At 49.9% G+C, this 18,322-nt stretch overlaps 1 protein-coding gene across 1 annotated transcript in view; it reads right to left on the bottom strand.

Annotated features, from left to right (window-relative positions):
* PTH1R (parathyroid hormone 1 receptor) overlaps nt 1-17,971 on the bottom strand; it is a 116,518-nt gene extending 98,547 nt beyond the window's left edge. The window contains exon 1 of the mRNA XM_010561848.1: nt 17,895-17,971. Coding sequence (XP_010560150.1) covers nt 17,895-17,969 — 75 coding nt within the window. The 5' untranslated portion in view covers nt 17,970-17,971. The remainder of the gene's footprint in view (nt 1-17,894) is intronic.
* Between the last annotated feature and the right edge of the window lie 351 nt (nt 17,972-18,322).

The raw sequence follows: 18,322 nt of genomic DNA, 5'->3' as shown, positions 1-18,322 counted from the left end.
GGCCACAGAAATGTGGAAACTATTGACTGAGCGGTGGCTTTCAACCTTTCTCTGTCATTTGTGAGCCCTTCACCATTTCTTGGTGGAGGTGTGGACCTTGTATCAAAACTGCATGTCTATTAATGGCAGACTTCAGGATTTTTATCCACCTTTCACAGACTTCTCAGTGTCCACTGTTGCCAGCGATTGGCAGACTCAAAAGCAGGGAGGCACGAGCTGAAGCAGCAGGTACTGTTTGTGGTTCTAGATGTTCCTGAAGGGGATGGGAGTCTGTGATATAACTGTACCAGCCACTCTTCAGCGTTATATGACAATGCAAACAGATGGCAGGGACAGGCACTTGCCATGATTTTCTCAGAAGTCCCTGCTCAAGTGGATGTTTTCTTTCTGGTCTTTGAAATTAGTAGGTTTATTTGACACCAGATAAATGGCTGTTTTCTGGCCTTTTTTCCCAACAAAAGCATTTTTAAAATTTTATTTAAAACACACCGTTAGATTTGAAGCCTAATATTCTGGACAGAAAGCAAGGATAAAATTCTCAGCCTTGCTGCAGTCTCGGAGGGATTTTTATTGGTAACAACCACTTGCATTACTACAGCAGCTGCAGGTTTTGATGAGGAATTGGAACTGTCCAGAAATTACTACAGCATAATCACTTAGGCCAAAATCCACCACAGGTACCTGAGCTGTCCTAGGGTAAGTCCCTCCAGCTTAGTCACCAGAGAAAGACAGACACTGCTTGTGAGGGGTGATGCACCCTTTCCAGGTCTCTGTCTTACTCCACTGACCACAGAGAGGAAAATCCCAAATCTCGCTTTGCCAAAGGCTGTTCAGTGGCAAGAAACAAGGTGTTGAGTGGAACTCGATGCCCTGCAGTAGCTCACTTGGCCTCCAGCTTGCTGCTGGTGCTGTGCCATGTCTACCTGCCCTTGGCAGGCATCTTGGACACCCTGGGTGCCTCTAGATGACTACATGAAGGCAAATGAATTGAGCCTTCATTGCCTTCATGTAGAATGAACTCTCTTCCAAGGCTCATTGCTGTGCTGGCTGGAGCTCCACTGACAGGCTCAGACCACAAAGCCCTGGTAGACACCTAGACATCTCAGAGCAGGCAAGAGGAGTCTCCTGCTCAGGATGCCCAGGGGGAGCGGGGATGAACCTGGACCAGAGCATGGGGTAGTCTCTGCCTCTACAAGCTTCCAGCTCCAACACGGCTAAAAGGAAACAGGAGCAGTTGGAGGAGAAAGCAGCTTCCTAGGTATCCCCCTGTGAGATGCTTGCAATACCTGCGCTCACTCCAAGACAGTCTCTGCATTCCCCAGAGACCACTTTTAGCCCTGGGGTTCTTACCATGACTGTCCTCTTTTAGTCACGTTCAGGACTTTTTTTTTTTTTTTAATTTTTAATTCACCCACAAAATGCAGGGTTTCGCTCTTTCCAAAGGCGCATTTCCCACACCTAAACATGAAAAATTCAGCGTCAAGATCTCCTAACCCTGAACATCACAAATGCAACAGAAGACCTAATCATCCCCAAAACACTGAACAATGAAACCAATTTTCTTTTGAGGTATTTGCAGAAGAACACGTATTCTTATACAAACAAAACACACAGCAGTAATCCCCAGAGGAGCAAAAACACAGGACATTATAGTTTTCTTTTAATTTGCCCTGACACTTTCCTCTACCACACAGTGACTGCACAGATGATGAATAAGAAAACAGCAAAAGAACTTTTACTTTCAGTAACTCCCCCAAACTCTTTAGACATCTACTTTGTCAACTCCTTCCAGAGGATGACTTGCTGAAGGACGTGCAGGAAGAAGATAATAGTATTTTCTTACTAATTTCCCCCTACCCTTTAAGGACATGGGTAGCCAGCCATGCATCAGGACTGCGAGTTCTCACTCCTTTATCTGGTGTTTTTTAAGTCTGGTTTTCTTTGAGCCTTAGATTCTGGAGTCATATGTTGGGGGACACACTGCTCATATTTAAAATAAAAGCAAGCATTTACCTGCCATGGCAGCAGAAAGAAGCTGGAGATTATTAACTCTAGAGTGCCAGAATAAGGGGAGGAAAAGGAAGAGAAATAAAAACCTCCCCTTTTCGAAAAGTTCATGATATTTTAAGGAACTGTCATAATTTTGGGAATATTTTCCACCTCTAATCGTTCAAATGGGTTGCTGTGACAGGGTGTCCTTCACTGCAGCACTGGGTGCTACCTTCAATCCTCTTTCATTAGGAGGAGAAAGAGATGTCCATTGTACTGCAGAGGCTGAAGAGGTTTTTTCCTACACGGTAGAGGGGAAAAGACTTACAAGGTCAATTGTTGGCATCAACCAGCAAAATAAATTCAGAACAGACAGTGTTCATGGAAACCGGGAAGCCTTTGAGAACATCCTGCTGATACTGCTAACCATGATTCCACAAACGCAATATCACTGTCTTAAAAACAGGGAGGATGGCCTAAAGCCCGCTGTGGTTAAAAGATGCAACAATAAGAGTACAAAACCAGAAGCAGGTAAAGAACAGAAAAAAAAAATTGGAGAAAGATGCAATGCTAAGCCAATAGGTCTGGGCTTTGCCTTGTAGGGTGGCCTGGCACCTCCTGTTCGGAGGCGGCTGACGGCTGCCGAGACCACAGGCAGAAGCAGTTTGTGTCAGTCGGCACTGATGGTACCTGGCAGACAGACACGGAGTCTCCTGAAGGCTGCTCTGCCTCAGTCTGACCTAGCGATACAGCTCTCCTCGTTGCAGATATCTACGGAATCACAAGCTCACACCACCCAGGGTAGGGCAGAAACCAGCCATGCCGTGGGGTGTCTCATCTGCTCCCCTTTAGACGCCTGCTGTAGCATCTCTGATCCTTGCTGGATCTCTGCTGCCTATGGATAAAAACTGGTTTTCCTCTCTCCCTTGAAGACGGAGAGGTTGTGGCCTCCAAAACAGGTGAGCTCCATCTCATCTGACTTCCAAGCAAGCCTGACCGTCATGGTCAGCCCCATGCTTGCTATGGGGACTCCTGCCTCCCTCCAGACAGCAGAAATAGCAGGGAAAACACAATTTTGCATAGCCAAGCCGTCCGCACAAATCCCTCACGGCACGCTTGGGTCTTGATTGCAAATGCAGAGCTGTCTCTCTCTTCACACTCCCCACTCCCCCAGCCTTGTGCATTTGCAGCGTGGGGTTATGATCCTTTTCCCACCCTGGGATGCCCTGTGCTGGGCATGGCTGGGCCAGCTCTCCTGCCTGTGCTCTCAGGGACTGGCAGGACGGAGGGCTGGGCGGGAGCTCTGAGACAAGGGACCGCTGCATGCTTTTTCAAGGGTAGTCCCCAGAGGTGGCTGCACCCTGGCTGGTACACCGCTGTCTTCATGTGGTTTGCCTTAACAGATCCCCCAGTTTTCTCCCATCCTGTGAGCTCACCCATGGTGTCCTGTCATGGGCAGGGAGAAACCGGCATGGAAAGATCTGCAAGCTGCCTGGGTGGACCCAAACCTGAACTCCTGACAGCTTTCCTTAGCCTTTATAACACCTAATATCAGCTGAAAGCCAGACGCGGCTGAGAGCCTGGTTCATGCTGCCTTGGAAAGCAGAACAGCCTCAATCACAAGGACAATGGAGGGGCCCTGTCTCCTCTGGTCCCCCCTTCCCAGGAACAGGAATCCCATTTATTTCTCTCCCAAGCTCCTGGCCCAGCCTTTAGGGCCTTGCCTTCCCACACTCCTCTGCTACTTCTGCCTGGTTGGTGTAATTAATTTGCATGCTCTCATATCCCCACTTTCTTGCCAGCGCTGGTGGGAAGGGATGCTCGGCAAAACTCCCTGCACGGAGGACGCGAGAGGCAAGGCAGAGGCTCAGCAGGCAAGTTTTAAAGCAGGCAGCCCTCCCTCTCGTACTATGTAGGCAGAGCAGCCAGGAAACCCACGGAGAGGGTTTCTTTCTTTCTTTCTTTCTATTTTTTTCCCTCTTCCCTTCGCCTTTCCTTTCCCGCCCCCGTCCGCAGCCCGTCCCCCGTCGTCCCTCCCGGCACCATGCCTCCTGGAACGTCGCAGCTCCGCTCTTTCATGAGCAGTGTGTGGTATTATGACTCCGGCGATGCCGAGCCCTGCCAGCACGCCTCAAACCACAGGTATCTGATCCCGTCCCAAGCCCCGTAACACTGATTAATGTCCTGATTCACAACCCGATAGGGTCGGCACCATCGGTGGCCGAGACGGGGACGCCGCCCCACTCCAATTTTTCTCCTCTCCTCCCTGCAGACCCCCTTCTCCCTTCGCTCGGGGAGCATGTGTGTGTGTGTGTGTGGGGGGATCAGTTCCAAAAAAACCACCCGGCAGCAACCGCGGGAGCGGGGGAGCCGCTAGCAGCAGCCAGGAGCTGTGCATGGTCGGGGTGCCGTTACAACAAGGCCAGCTCTGTGATTACGGCACATTAAACCTTCAGTGCGGTGCGGGCAGCTCTGGAGCATGACGTCCTCCCAGTTCCAGCCAGTCAGCTCCGGCATCTTTCTCGTCTCCTCCTTTTGCTGGGCATGGAGGGGAGACACTGGAGGGCTTGACGTGCTGCTCACCTGGAGCTGGGGGTCTCAGAGCCACGGTGGGAAGGCACGGCCAGGAGAAAAGCTGCGGTGGCCGTGAATGCCTTGGCGGGAGATGGAGGGGAGGGAGGAGGAGGAAGGTCCCCGGGTTGAAAAGCACAGGCTGGGACCCAGCGCAAGAGGCCAAATCAACCCGGGAGCACGTTGCAATGGGGCATCCGTGCACCTCACTGTGGGGATAGAAGCATCCCCACACACCGGGGGTACTGGGTGGTAAATGGTGGTGGGGGTCCCAACAGAGCCTTGTTTCGGGGCTGTTGATGCCTCAGATGTGCCTATAGCAGGAATCCAGCCAGGCGCCCGCGGAGCGGGACCTGCTGCAGTGTGGGATCCTGCTCATGGGACCGCAAGTACCAGCTAATCCTGTGTGAGAAAATAAATCACCTAGGTCCTTGTCCCCTTTGCCCATGCCCACATCCATATGTCTACAGTATCTTTTTCCCAGAGCAGCGTGGCCTCATTCAAGCCACCTCCTACAGCCCACAGTACACCTGGAATGTGCCTAAGCATTATTTGGGGTGGTGCGGGCTGGCAAGAGCTAAAGCAATGCCAGGGACTGTGCTGGCAGTAAAACAGCATGGAGGATTGCAGAACAGCACTTTGTCCCTGGTCTGCCTGTTTTTTCTTATTAGTAAAGGCAAAACCCTGTCAGCTGGGAGCTTCTTTAGGCAGTGACAGTGTCTCGTCTGTCCTCTCTTGTCCATCCTTCTCGTGGACTGGAGGAAAAGCCCTGGTCCTCAATGCTTCCTCTCCCTTGCCCGGTTCAAAAAGACCCTCTTGCCCCATCGAAGCACTGCCAGCCCTTGGCATAGGAATGTCGCCTCCCTGTACGCTTGTACATACCCCTACCCTGTTCCAGGGTTCAAATACCAACCCAAGGCTTTAATCTAAGGCCTCGGACCCTCCCCAAAATGGTCTTATCACCTGCCATCTCATGACCTGTCTTCACTAGAAATATCATCTTTGTGTTGCAACAAGCCAGAGATACCAGCTTTGCCTTCCTAAGCACCATGTTTCCAGCCATGAACCAGGTGATTTGTAGGAGGTGTGGGACCTGTTCCAGTGTCTGTCATGCTCATTTTCCCCAACCTTGCAGCAACAAGGCTGGAAAAGAAGACACAAAATGCTGGGATTTTATGGGTCAAACAGCCTTCTCTTCCCAGTTCATTCTGCTTTGCATTGCCCTGAAGGCTTTCTGGGAAACATGAGCTTCCCAACCTGATGCTTTTGGAGGTATGAACTACAGATGTTTGCCTGGTCCACTTTCTACAGGGTGTTAACTCTGAACCCTAAGAAGGTACTTCCCATTGGAGTATTCTTCCCTTCCATTTCATTTTAGATGTCTGTTTTGAAAGCTGGGGGCTTATCTGCCCTCTGCCATCCAGAGGGACCTTGACAGGCTTGAGAGGTGGGCCCATGCGAATCTCATGAAGTTCAGCAAGGCCAAGTGCAGGGTCCTGCACATGGGTCAGGGCAATCCCAAGCACAAATACAGGCTGGCCATGAATGGATTGAGAGCAACCATGAGGAGAAGGACTTGGGGGTGTTGGGCATAACGGTGTTACCAAGAGGCAAAAGGGAAAGTGATGAATAAGGAAATCCAGAAGAAAAGCAAAAGTTACTGCCACAGCAGTGAGACGATGCGTAATTGGTTCTTCTGGAGGACTGACAGTGCTGATAATGAAGGCTGGCACTGTCAGCAGGTAGAAAGGATTTAGGCACCAGGCTGGGAAAGGTCTCTGTGCACACCCTGTGGACCTTCACCCGTGCGTGCTCCCAGTGACAGTTCTGACAGTTGTTTTGCAGCAGATTTGGCTGCATTGCAGTTACAGGAGGGATGGGTGATTCACCTTCATGGCAGCAGAAACAGGAAAACTGCAAACAGAAGGATGCAGGGATCTACCTGGGCTGTCTGCTCCTATTCCACCTCAGGCCTCTCCTCCGCTCAGCTCTGCTCATGGGATGGCAGTCAGTTCACCCTTTGGCTTGGCCATTGTTCTGCTTATCTGGGTAACTCAGAGCCCTTATCACCCCAGGAAGCGCTGAGTCAGGTCAGCCAAGCTCATGCCCGTATTGACCCCTACGGAGATCCTCTTTGTGTTCAGACTTGTTGGCACCGAACCAGGGCCAGACCCTTACCTGGGTGCAAAACAAGGGCTGACTCTGTTCCATTTTCACCAGCTGAAGCACTCTCCCCGCCCCCTGCTCCTCTGTAAACCTGAGTCATCTTTTGCTGATGATAGAGTAAATTAGGAGTACACAATAGCTGTAACTTTGAGTGGCCTGATTTCCCACTTCCTGTCCTACAAAATATGTGCAAAAGGCACTTAAAGTTCAATTTGTTGATCACACCAACCTTGTCAATGACACCAAGGGATGCAAGGGCAAAATTAGTACGAAAATTTGGGTAGGAGAGAAGAAAAAGCAATCATCTATTGCACAGTCTGCTTTAAACACTGATGCAAAATTTGCTCAAATCTCAGAGATTCAGACATCATGATTTGGCATCCTGTAAGAATGGATCCAAATCCACAGCTGAATTCAGCTCCGGCCTGTGGTTTGAAAAATCCAGCCTGCCAGCATGCTTATCATCCTTCCCCACTGCCACCATAGCCAGAAACAGGAGCGACACTCTCCCCTTTCAGCTCCCCCCCCCAAAACTGCTCTTGTTTAAGCGCTTTCAAGAAGGCATTCATTGCACAAGGCAGCCAGCCACAAAATAAGCTACTGAAGCATGGCCGAACATGGTTTGGAGAAGCATCTGGAAACTGGGGGCTTGTTATCTGACCCAGACCTCTCAATTTGCAGAATCCTCTCCCTTCCCATCCAGATGCAACCCAGGGCCAGGAGACCAGGACCAGCATGTGCAGTTAGGCTTCTCCAATTTACCCTCCGGCTCTCTCCTTATTTCCCTGCAGTGACACTGATTGACATCAGATGAGATTCTCTTGGCCCTTCTGCACTCCACAGGAATACCACTGATTTACGCCAGCAGAAGGCTCTGGCCCCTTGAGCTTTGTGGTTTCTATGATGAGGTTAAGGCAAATCACGGAGAAAATCTGATCCCAGGAATGAAACAGAAAAAAACAACAAACATGCTTCATTGTGGTGGTGAAAGGCTGACGGAGAAACACCAGTCATGGTGGGAAATGAATTGGAGATGAAGCTGGTACTCTGCAGTGGGATCATCTGGTGGGATGCTCGAGACTGTTTAACAATGCTACGGCATGAGTCAGAGCCATGCCGTTATACCCGCACGCTCACTTTTGTATATGCACCCATACATAACAGTTTTGTACCAAACCCTGCGTCTTTGGTAGCTGAGGAAATAAGATCTGGAAGCCCACCCGGGTTCTGTGGGGTGCCGTCACAGAGGAGCTGATCTGTGGCGGGATGCTCTGCAGCTCCGCGGGTCCCTTGAGGACATGGGGCAGCTCTGAGATGCGCGGACACCCACTGCTGACATCTAAAGCCAAGCAAGGGAAATCAGCCCTATCCTGCTTTGTCCCCATCCAGTGGCTAGCCTGGGTAAACAGTCCTGGTAATTTAGTAAAAGTGAAAATAAGCCACATCTGCATTAGATACAGTGCATCAGACCCTCTGACCACCTACGGGTGTGTGTTTTAGTAACCATGGCTATTTAGACTGGGAAAATGTTTCCACCTCAGTGCCTTTCTTTTATCCTTTTCTGGGAAGAACAATAAAAATAAACCACGTTTTCAAAGGCACAGAGTCCACCTTCATTCCCACAAGTCTTCTGTGCCATTGCTGCACATACAGAGCAAGAAACGCCTGAAAGCACGCAGAAAATCAATGGGAGAGCTAAATCTCAACTCCTAGTCTCCTCTCCTTACTGAAGAAGCCATTTTAGAGCAAGCAATTCTGTGAGTGTAACCTCGAGGGCACTGGAAGAAAACACAAGCTCAGAGAAAACTTTGGGGATATCAACTCTGAGAGGTTAAAAGGCTTCATAAGCTGACGGCTCTTGATAAGCCAGCAATTCTAGCTTTTGAAGCTCTAGATGTTAGTCATCTCTTAGCAGTCCCACCGCTTACCAGCTCCCTCCCACTTTTATTTTAAATTTTTTTTTTTGCTGTATTTTTACTGAGCTGAGTGAAATTGCTAACCACAAAATAGATATGCTGTGTAATGTTGCTTTATTGATCTTACTCTTCGAGTGCAGCCAGGAGAAACAGGTCATTTCCTTGCAATCACTCGCCATAGCCGGTGTCTCAAAGCTACTTTAGCTGCGATTGCTCATTATCTGAAAGGAGAAGTGGTTTGCGATGTAGGAGTCGAGAGGAAAGTCAAGGTAAGGTTGGGGTGAAGAAGGAGTTTAGGCAATAAAAGTGGGATAGATGGAAATAGCATGTGAAGTCCATGGAAATCAGTCCAGTGGTTCCACTGAATTTTGGAATTTGATTTGTATCTTTGCAAAACAAGAGAGGTGACTGGCTATTTGCTCCTGGAGGAGATCAGGCATTGCATGTTTTTATTCACAACAGCAATGAATTAATTACTCTGCAGGTCAGCCTATGGTTTCCTACAGCTGAGCTGTCCCAGGACCCCCACTACCCCCCGAAATAAAGTGGGTTAGAGACCATTCTCAGGTCGTGCGGGTAAGGGAAGTGGCAGTAACACGGTCTGGGTGCAACGGAGCCTGTGCACGACCCAGAGTCAGCCTTGTCTTTTGGTGGGCTTCCATGTGCCTACAGGGAGAGGTCTGAATGCAGCCCCTTGTGCCTTCCAGGTTGGTCAAAAATGTTGATTTCTTTCTGCCTAGCCTTGTGAAAGAAAGGCCAAAGACAGAGACAGAAATGGCAGAGCAGGCTGTCACCGCAGCGGGGAGGTGAGGCAGGGGAACAACACAGTGCAGGAAAGCGTGAACAAAATCAGGTTCAAATGATGCTCCCAAGTCCAGGAGTCCCAGTCTTCCTGGGCAGAGCAGGGCCAGGGTGTTTCCAGCTTCTGAAACCCTCCTTCTCCTCCTGAACCAAGAAATGTCCCACTCCGTATCTGCTACCAGCACCATTCCTGTGGTTAGTGTACAGGATGGGCTGGGGGCTCTCCTGGGTTGCTGCAATCCCTTGAGTGCTCAAGGCATATAAACCAGATGAATAAGTGAAGGCAAGAAGATAATGATTACGTGACTTACTAGTAGTCCTAAACAGCGGCAGAGTCAACCAAAGCCCCACTGAGTCTCAGTTAATTGATTATTTGTCCTCTGCCACATGCCCAAGAGGTGGTAGTTCCCTACCGTCTGCTGCTCCTTACAAAGTGCCTCATCCCTTAACCCATGGCAAGCATGAGCTAAGTTTTGCATACCACTCTCTTTTCTACTAAAACATACGAAAAAAATGATTTAGGTCCCAAGCTAAAGTTCAGTGAAGGGAAGAGAAGGTTTTCTAAGGACACCCAGTGACTTTCAAACCTGCCTTTACAGATGCAATTGAGGCTGCTTCTTGCTCTCAGTGTGGCAAAACCAAGCAGATAAATAGACTGAAATGCTTGGAGAGAGGGGAAGGGAGACTGAAATAAAGATAACATCGAGGAACCCTGATTAGCAACAGGGCAGCCATGTGAAAAATGAGATAACCAACCTGCCTTGCGTGCTGAGACAGCAACTCCTGTCTCCAGCCCTTGCCCCAGACACTGATCTAGGAGGAGGTCTTTTTCGAGGGGCCAAGTCTCCTTTTGATGAGCTGCCCTTATCTGACAGATGGCCGATACTCGAGGTCGTTAGGGTAGACAGACTCAAAGACACCAAATACCTTTGGACTTTGAAGGTTCACTTGTTCTGCACTTTGATGGGGTCAGAGAGGTGGGCTAGGGCAGGAGGGCTGCATTGCCTAGTCCTGCCTGGCTCAACACCTTCCTCTACTTGGACATAGGGGGAACGGTTTGGCTTGGCCATTTCACCATCCCTGCAAGCAACAGACCAGAAAGCAGGTAAGTAGGTACCAACTGTGCTGTATCTCAGCTTGTCTGGGCCACTTCTGAGTCTTGGAAGTCCCTGTTTATGTCTGAACTGCTAAATACAAGGGCTGGGTCCTGTCCTCTGACCCTGAAGCCAAGCGGCACAGCACACCTCATGTCTACAAGCCTGAATTCATTCCCCCCCCCGCAAACCCAAGAGGGTAGTCATATCCAATACCCCCGACCTACGTTATCCTGCGCCACCACTTGCCACGGTCTGCAGGACTCACCTGCTCAGACGAAAACTCTGCCAAGGAGCGTGCTAATGATCAGATGGTGTGGCTGATGGAGGGGAGGTTCGGAGGTAGCACGAAGCCTACGCTGAGCTCCCACTGAGCCCCGTGGCTCACATTGCTGTACGTGTATTTATTGCCAAGGAACGGGAGGTACAACAAGGATGGGGTGTGGATCTGTCAAGTGGAGGATTTGGGGGGGCTTTATGCCAGAGTAACATGACTGTACAACCACGGTGTCAGGGCAAACCTGCACACGTTGCTGGCCACTCATGCCTTCTTGTGCCCACCTCCGTGACCCAATCTCTCCCTCGCGCCTCTCGGTGATTTATGCAAGACTTTGTTGTGCAGAAGCCATTCACTGACCCAGCTACAAACCTTCTCCTACACTTATTTTCATTTTTCCATCTTGGCTTAGTTTTGTGCAAGCTCAGTGAGTTGAATCAGCTCATGGAAGGGTGCACACGGTCAGGAGGGAAGAAGGGAGACAGGAGTACAATCCCTGTGCTGCTGAAATGCCTTGAACCACAGATGCTGCAGGGGTGAGAGGGAAAAGGGGCAGAGAAGTCCACTTTCTGCTTTGCTGGGTAAAGGGAAAAATGTGGCCAGAAAGACAGGCCAGCCTTGCAGAAGATTTCAACAACTGAACTATCACCTGAATGCTGTCAGAGGGATTTGTGTTACAGGAGGAACAAAGTATGATCTGTTAAGAGGATGCCATCAGTCCCAAATTTTCCTTTCTTGAAAATCAGGTTTCTGGAAGTCAGTCCAAGTTGAGCCTCCAAAGGTAAAGCAAAACCCTAAAACACAGAGCCCCTCTAATCACTGTCAAGGGTCAGCCTGGCCTCAGTGGAAATAAAGGGGTTAATGCCAAGCCAGGTATATCAAGCATGAGTTTTGGGTGTTTTCTTCCCAAGACACAAGACAGCAAAGCTCAGTCTGACCCACCAGATATTCTGCTGGCTGAGTTTCAGCCCCAAGGGTTATTTGTTTATTGCCACGTCACGAAAGGTGCAACACAAAGATCATCTATAGTACAGGAGCTCTTGCAAGGCCAGCTGAGGTTTGAGGTGTTAGGGGTTGAGATAGCCAAATGATATTATAACAGTCAAGTGGCTGCAGAGGGAGAAAGCACATTCTCCATGTCGAGGCGAAGTATCTTTGTTATGGTCTAAGCTTTAACACAGGCCGATCCTGTTGAGTTCTTTCTTTTGGTCAGGGCTTGCCCTAAGGAACGAGTTTTCTTTGCCTTTTTTTTTGTTGTTGGTTACTAATTGAGAGACACCAAAATTTCACTTGCAGCAGGAGCTGAGCAGACAGACAAACCCCTCTATGCTTGCCCTTTTGCAGAGAAACAGCCCATCCAAAAGGGTGGGGGATCCCTGCTGGCTTCTCCCTTTGATCCGGCCAGTGTCAGGGGGAGAGGGGGTTTGGAGGGATCAGAGCTCAAAAGGCTGAGATGAGCCCAGCAACAGCCGTGGGGTCAGAAAGCTGCACAGTCTAGTGAGTACCTAAAGACACGGCGGACTTCGTCGCCCTCTCCCAGCCGAGTGGGATGAGGATGGAGCCATTCAGCAGCAACGAGGGCCAGTTCCCGGGAAGGGTTTAAGTTGGAGGCAGCTGTAGTCTGGCTCTGCTATTCCCTCCTCCTGGTTTTTAGGCACAAAGAAAATTCAATGACTGCAGGGTTTAGCTGGAGCCATAGCTCTGCCATGGACTCCAAGGAGTGGGATTCCTCCAGCCTTACATCCCAGCGCCAGGAGAGGTGCGTTACCACCTCACCCCACACTGCTTGGTCGGAGGGAATAGCTGCGATTTGGGGGTTTCAGTGTGATGAGTCTTGTGTCTGTGCCTCAAATAACTTTGCAAACCAGGGACTGATTTCAACTGAATTTGGTCGAGGGGCTGAGCCGTGCATTTCCCAAGCAGAAGGAAATCCTCCAGCCAGCATCTTTACACACTCGGAGGGTCCCTTACCGGTACACCCAGCCCAGGAAAAGAGACGATACAAGACCCACAGCTGTGGGACGACTCTCAGCATCATTTTTCAAAGGGACGTGGGAGCACAGGGCGGCAGCGGCAAGGGCAGCAGCTGTCTGGGCTTGAGCTGTCTGGGCTGGGGGTACCCCTCCGGGACCGCAGACACACCGCCCTAGCCAGAATAATCCCCCTGGTCTCAAAGCACCACTCCGAGGCTATTTCTAGGAGGCCAGAAACCAAACAACAACTGCCCGGACCTGAAAGGCACACCTCGGATTTCATTTCCTCCAGCCTTGACCCCCCTTGCGTGCACAGTTGCCCTGTTGCTTTTCCTCTTCCCGATGCAAGGAGCTCACACCAAACCCAGCCTGCTCGGGTCAGACTTGCCACCGGGCAGCTGAACTTTTTTTGGCTTGCTTGGGATGAAATCACAGCCCATGCATTACCCTGACGCAGAAGCTTGTTTGCTTTATATTTTGCGGTTGAGTATTTTATAGTCCAGGGATATCTGCTAATCCCGAAGTACAATAACAAAAATCGTATCTTTCATAAATACACGGGGCAGGGATGGGCACGCTCCCAAGCGTGTGTGGAGAAAAGAACATTTCTGACATTGTTTCTCTGCACTTGGAGCCTGTCTTTATTTAATGAAGTTAGACAGCTAGTCGGGATTTGCAGGATCTCTATATAGGATTATTTTATTATTATTATTATTCTTTTTATTATGGGCTGTGTTCTAAGGCAGAATATGATTATGTTTCCCTTCCAACTAGAAATTATTCAACTTCAAATCCTTCCCCTTTCCCGATCTATGAAGATGCGGGTCTGATTGGGGGAAAAACAAGAAACGAGTCGAAGAGCCAAACACCATCCAGCACCTCCGTAACCCAGCTGCTTTGTCGTCTGAGCACCGGTGACCTGAGTATCACTCTGGTGTGAACTTTCTGATTTATACCAGACCTTCCTACCAGAGATCAACACCAATGCTGGTGTGGATGCAGCTCCCTTGGGCTGGGACCCTTCTGCAGGTGACCTGGCTGAGCTTGTCCCTGTGTTTTTGGGTTATGCCTGCAAGAAAGGGCTCCAAATCCCTTCCTGACACCCCTTGAATTTCTGGGGGAGTGCTACAGCCTCTCTGCAAAACCAGAGGGAAACTTCTCCGTTGCCCAAGCAGCCTGAGCGGGGCCAGGGCTGGGGAACCGCAGGCTGCAGCAGACAGAAAGGGGTCGAGAACGTTCTGCTGCCAAAACGCGTTCCCCCAAAATGTGCAGCAACTTCTGCAAAGCCCTGAGCGCTGCTGAAAGGCGAGACCCCCCCCCAGTAAAGCGGGAGTGCCTTTTGCTACCCGTTTCATACCCCACATGGACCTGCTTTCCCGGGTCATGTTGAGCTCAGCTGACTGCTCCTGGCTTAGCCTGATACCTGTTTCCCAAAACAGAGCTATTTTGATCCAAAGCCTTGCAGAAAGCTGGTGGCTTTATTATTATTATTATTACTATGATGATGATGATGATGATGATGATGATGATGCAGAATATCTCCTCCAGTGACAACTGGGTTGGGGGCTGCCAGGCTGAGACTGGCAAGAAGAGGAAACAAAGTGAAAACCGAAGGGGTCAGCAGAGCAAACCATGGGGCTTTCGGCTGGGAGTGGGACATGGGGAGGTTTTTCTGCAAGGAGATCTGGCAGCACCTTTCAGGTAAAATCATAATGCCTACATCTTAACTTCTCCCATGCCCTGCTGGTGTCGGACTCTACTTTTAAAGCTCCTTTTGCACACATCTTCTTTTCAAGCCCATGTTTGCAGGGCTCTCTGCCTCAGACCAACCTTCCTTCCCCAGCCCTTGGACCAAATAGCAGAATTAACCCAAATCTATCCCTTCACCCTTGCTGTTTAGGGAGGACTTCTCTGGATTACCAGGGGAGTTGGAGGAGAGCAGATCTTCGCCCAATACTTCACCCCACATCAAAGCTGGCCATCTGTCCCTCAGCTGCCCCTCAAAAGCTCAGGGCAGGGATGCTGACCTCGCTATGGATTTTGCGTGGCTGCAGGCTCAGAGGGGGAAGCGGGGGGACACACGAATTCTGCACACACACTTGTAATTCTGAGAGGACTCACTCCCACAGCATTTTTCTGTGTGCTGAATTTCCCACCCTGGTTTACAGTTAATGCAGGGACACGCAGCCCGTGTGCTGCGGAGAAGTGATTCAGCTGCCAGCGTCCTGCCCCATGATGTTCCAGTGCCATAGGCCATCAGAGAAACTATTTCCCATCCCTGCTTCAGCACTCTTGCTTCAAAAAGTGCCTTTACTATCATCTTTGGTGGCTGACAAAAAGAAATAACGGGACCGACAGCTTCAGATTTAGGTCGCATCGTGCTCTTCCCGATCTCGGCATCACCAACTCTCAGATGCAAAGCGACCGAGCTGCAAAAAGCCCAGCAATTAGGGTCACAGCTCTAAAGATTCAAGTCTTCCAGCCTCAGACAGATGAATTGTGCCCTGAAGCTCTGAGCGGTCGACTGCCTCAGTCTGCGGGAATCCTCCTGACTCCAACCCCACAACAGAACTTTGCTTTGCTCTGCTGGGGGAGTGAAAAATCAGGTACCACTTTTAGCTTAGCCCAAAGCTGCCATGGAACCTGTCTCTAAATTAAGTACTTGCATCCCCATCCTTCTGCAACTGCCCTCATTGATTTTCACTTGTTGCTTTAGGAGAGAAGCACTTGGTGACTTCTATTGATGGCAGCACATAAAACACACTCAGACCCGCTAGCCAAATATCAAGTATATATACAACCCTTCTTACAGTGTAGCTACCAAGACATCACTGTGCTGAAACATGCAGTCAATACCATTCTGCGTATTCAAAGTTCATTTAAAAACCAAGTTAGTCTGGGAAAGAAACAACAGCAGCAAAAAAAAAAAAAAAAAAAAAATTAGGCTCTAGGCACCCTGCAAGTTGTCCCCTGCCTCACAAGTTGTTGTACAGTGGGATGACATGGGGCTGACCTTCTTATTCTGCCTAAGTGGATGCTAGAAGGGACACACAACATCTCTGCAGCCCCTGAATTGTCAGGACAACTTTTCAAACCTTCTGGCAACTCCTTCAGCTGTCAATAGTGGGTTTGAAAAGCAAGGGAAGTGTCTGAACACGAACTTCAGCCTGGGCCTAATTAAACCCATTGGGGTTTCTAGTGGCAGGACCCTAAATCAGTGCAGGAGGGGATCAGGCTTTTGGACACAAAACAGAAGAAATACTCTCGTGCATTCTGTAGCTAACCCTTCCCAGCAAATTTCCCCGCTTTCTTGTGCCTCTGTGATTCTGGCAGCATTATTCCTGATTTATGCCCAGGTCCGGCTCGCCCTGAGCCGGTGCATGGGACACGCTCAGCTGCTCCAGCTGTGAGCCCTTCTCACCGACAAACGCTGCTGAGCAGATCACTTGTGATCTGAAAATGTCTGTTGTGATGGGGGTATCAAAAATAAAATACCCACTGGGAACACGAGACAGCTGACACTTGGTTCACTGGCTGGTCCTCTGCACCTTCTGGAGGTACTGGGATGTACTGGGAGAGGGGACTAAACCGGGACTGGGACTGGAGATGCACTCCACAGCCTCGCCTGGCTTTTCTGGTCCTGAAGTTTGCTGAGCTCCAATCTGGCTGTTTCACGAACCTGATTTTCACTGGTACCAACTAAGACACCAAAGCTAGTGGGAATTTTGGTGCTGACTTCAGCGGCAGCAGGGCTGTGGATGTGGGGGGTAGCAGGTGCTACGGGACCTACCCAAAGTCACAATATGGCCCCGAAGTCAGCCATGGTCACAGAGATGCTAATCCTACCCCAGAACAGGGGAGAAACCTCAACCGTCACTAAACCCTCAAGAACTCTACAAGTGGTCCTCCCAATTTCCCCAATTTTCTTGGGGTTTTGAAAGGTTTATTTGTGCTTAGAGACAGAGCAAGACAGGGATGGACTGCAACAGTGATTGTTTTCCAAGGAGCTGTTTCTTCTCATTTATTGATGAGATGGTTCCCTCCAGCACGATGCTGGACGTCTGGGGGAAGTACCCTCCCTACCAACCTGCACAAGGTCCCAAGCAACCCTACCAAATCCAGGGGACAGAGCCCAGGGTGATGGTTCCTGGAGGGTCAGGGAGGTCCTGGCCGGAGCCAGGGTCAGGGTGAGCCCACTCCCTTTCAAACAACACATCTCCATCCCTCATGGAAAGCACACGCCGCTTTAGGTGGTGGTCGTGCCCCTTCCTACGCCAGAAGGCACTGGGAAATGCTAGCAGTAGTGGTGGTTCCAGGGATGGAGAAAGCAAGGAGAGCACGTGTCAAAGCAGCGTGCCCATCGGTGGGTTAATATCTGGTGGCTGATTCTGTATGACATTTCCCTTCACTTCTGCAGAAGGGCTTTGGAGACCACCTGGGGCTGCAGAGGGGTGTCTGTAGATCTTAGCCCATTCCCCGTCACCACCATCAAGGCAGTTTTGACAGACTTTAGCCCTTTTTGCTACCTCTGGAGAGATATTCTCTCTCGGTGTGTGCGGGAACAGGTGAAAATAGTGCCAAGTAGCAAAGGGTTAATACTACTTTCATGCTCGGGAGTGTAAACTGTCTGCAAGCCCTGAACTCTAAGGTCCTCTCCAAATTCAGTCCCAAAGAGGAAGGCACTGTTTTGCTGAGATTAGGCAGATTTGCAGATTAAGAAGATTAAATTAAAATTAAATTTGTCATCTTGGGGAGGGGCGTGGATAAAAAAAAGAAAAAAAAAAGGAGAAGTTGCCTTTTACCCATAGGTGCCTTTTAATTAATTCCCCAAACCCCTGTCAAACTGCACGCGTTCCTGTCTGGAGGGGTTTAAAAGTGATTCAAACTCTTTGGGAAGCACAGACATTTTAATTTCATCTGGTGCAGCAACTCCGAGACCAACTGCACATACTATCTGCCAGCGAAATAAGCCACTGGGCTGGAAAAAAAAAAACAAAAAAAGCCCAGCGCTCTGCCTTCTAAATCCTTGATACAGTGAATTACTCATCAAGGAAACAGCCGCGCAGCTCGTTCAAGAATGCGAAGGGGAAAAGATTGAGGGACTCACCAGAGCGTAGACTGAGCTCAATACGGAGCAGCAGAGGATCAAACCCAGACTGTGATAAACCAGATATGATCCCATATCCAAGAGGCTTCTTCCAGCATCCAAGCTCGCTCAGGGAAGTAGGAGGACGAGAGGTCTTCCAGCGCTCCGCTCGCAGATGAGTTCTCCTTCTCTTCCCCCCCCCCCCCCCCCCCCCTTCCAGAATTGGTGTTTGTTTGATTGTTTGTTTGTTTCCACAGTTTTAGCCAGAAAGGCACATGACAAGAAACCCCGGTCCTTTGCTTCGTTTTCTCATGGCTGGAGATCTGGGCAGCTCCCGAAACGCGACCGAGGAGCCCATGTGAAGCGAAGCGACTTCGCTCGCTTCAGAGCTGCAGCCCCTGGTGCTGTTTGTTTTCCGTGTGCATCTGTCTCCGAGCAGAAAAAATCAC

Source organism: Haliaeetus leucocephalus, unplaced genomic scaffold (assembly GCF_000737465.1).
Source record: "Haliaeetus leucocephalus isolate CR32 unplaced genomic scaffold, Haliaeetus_leucocephalus-4.0 Scaffold0, whole genome shotgun sequence".
Classification (NCBI taxonomy): Eukaryota; Metazoa; Chordata; class Aves; order Accipitriformes; family Accipitridae; genus Haliaeetus; species Haliaeetus leucocephalus.
Note: the sequence above shows the minus strand (reverse complement) of the source record. Positions and strands in the feature narration are given on the sequence as shown.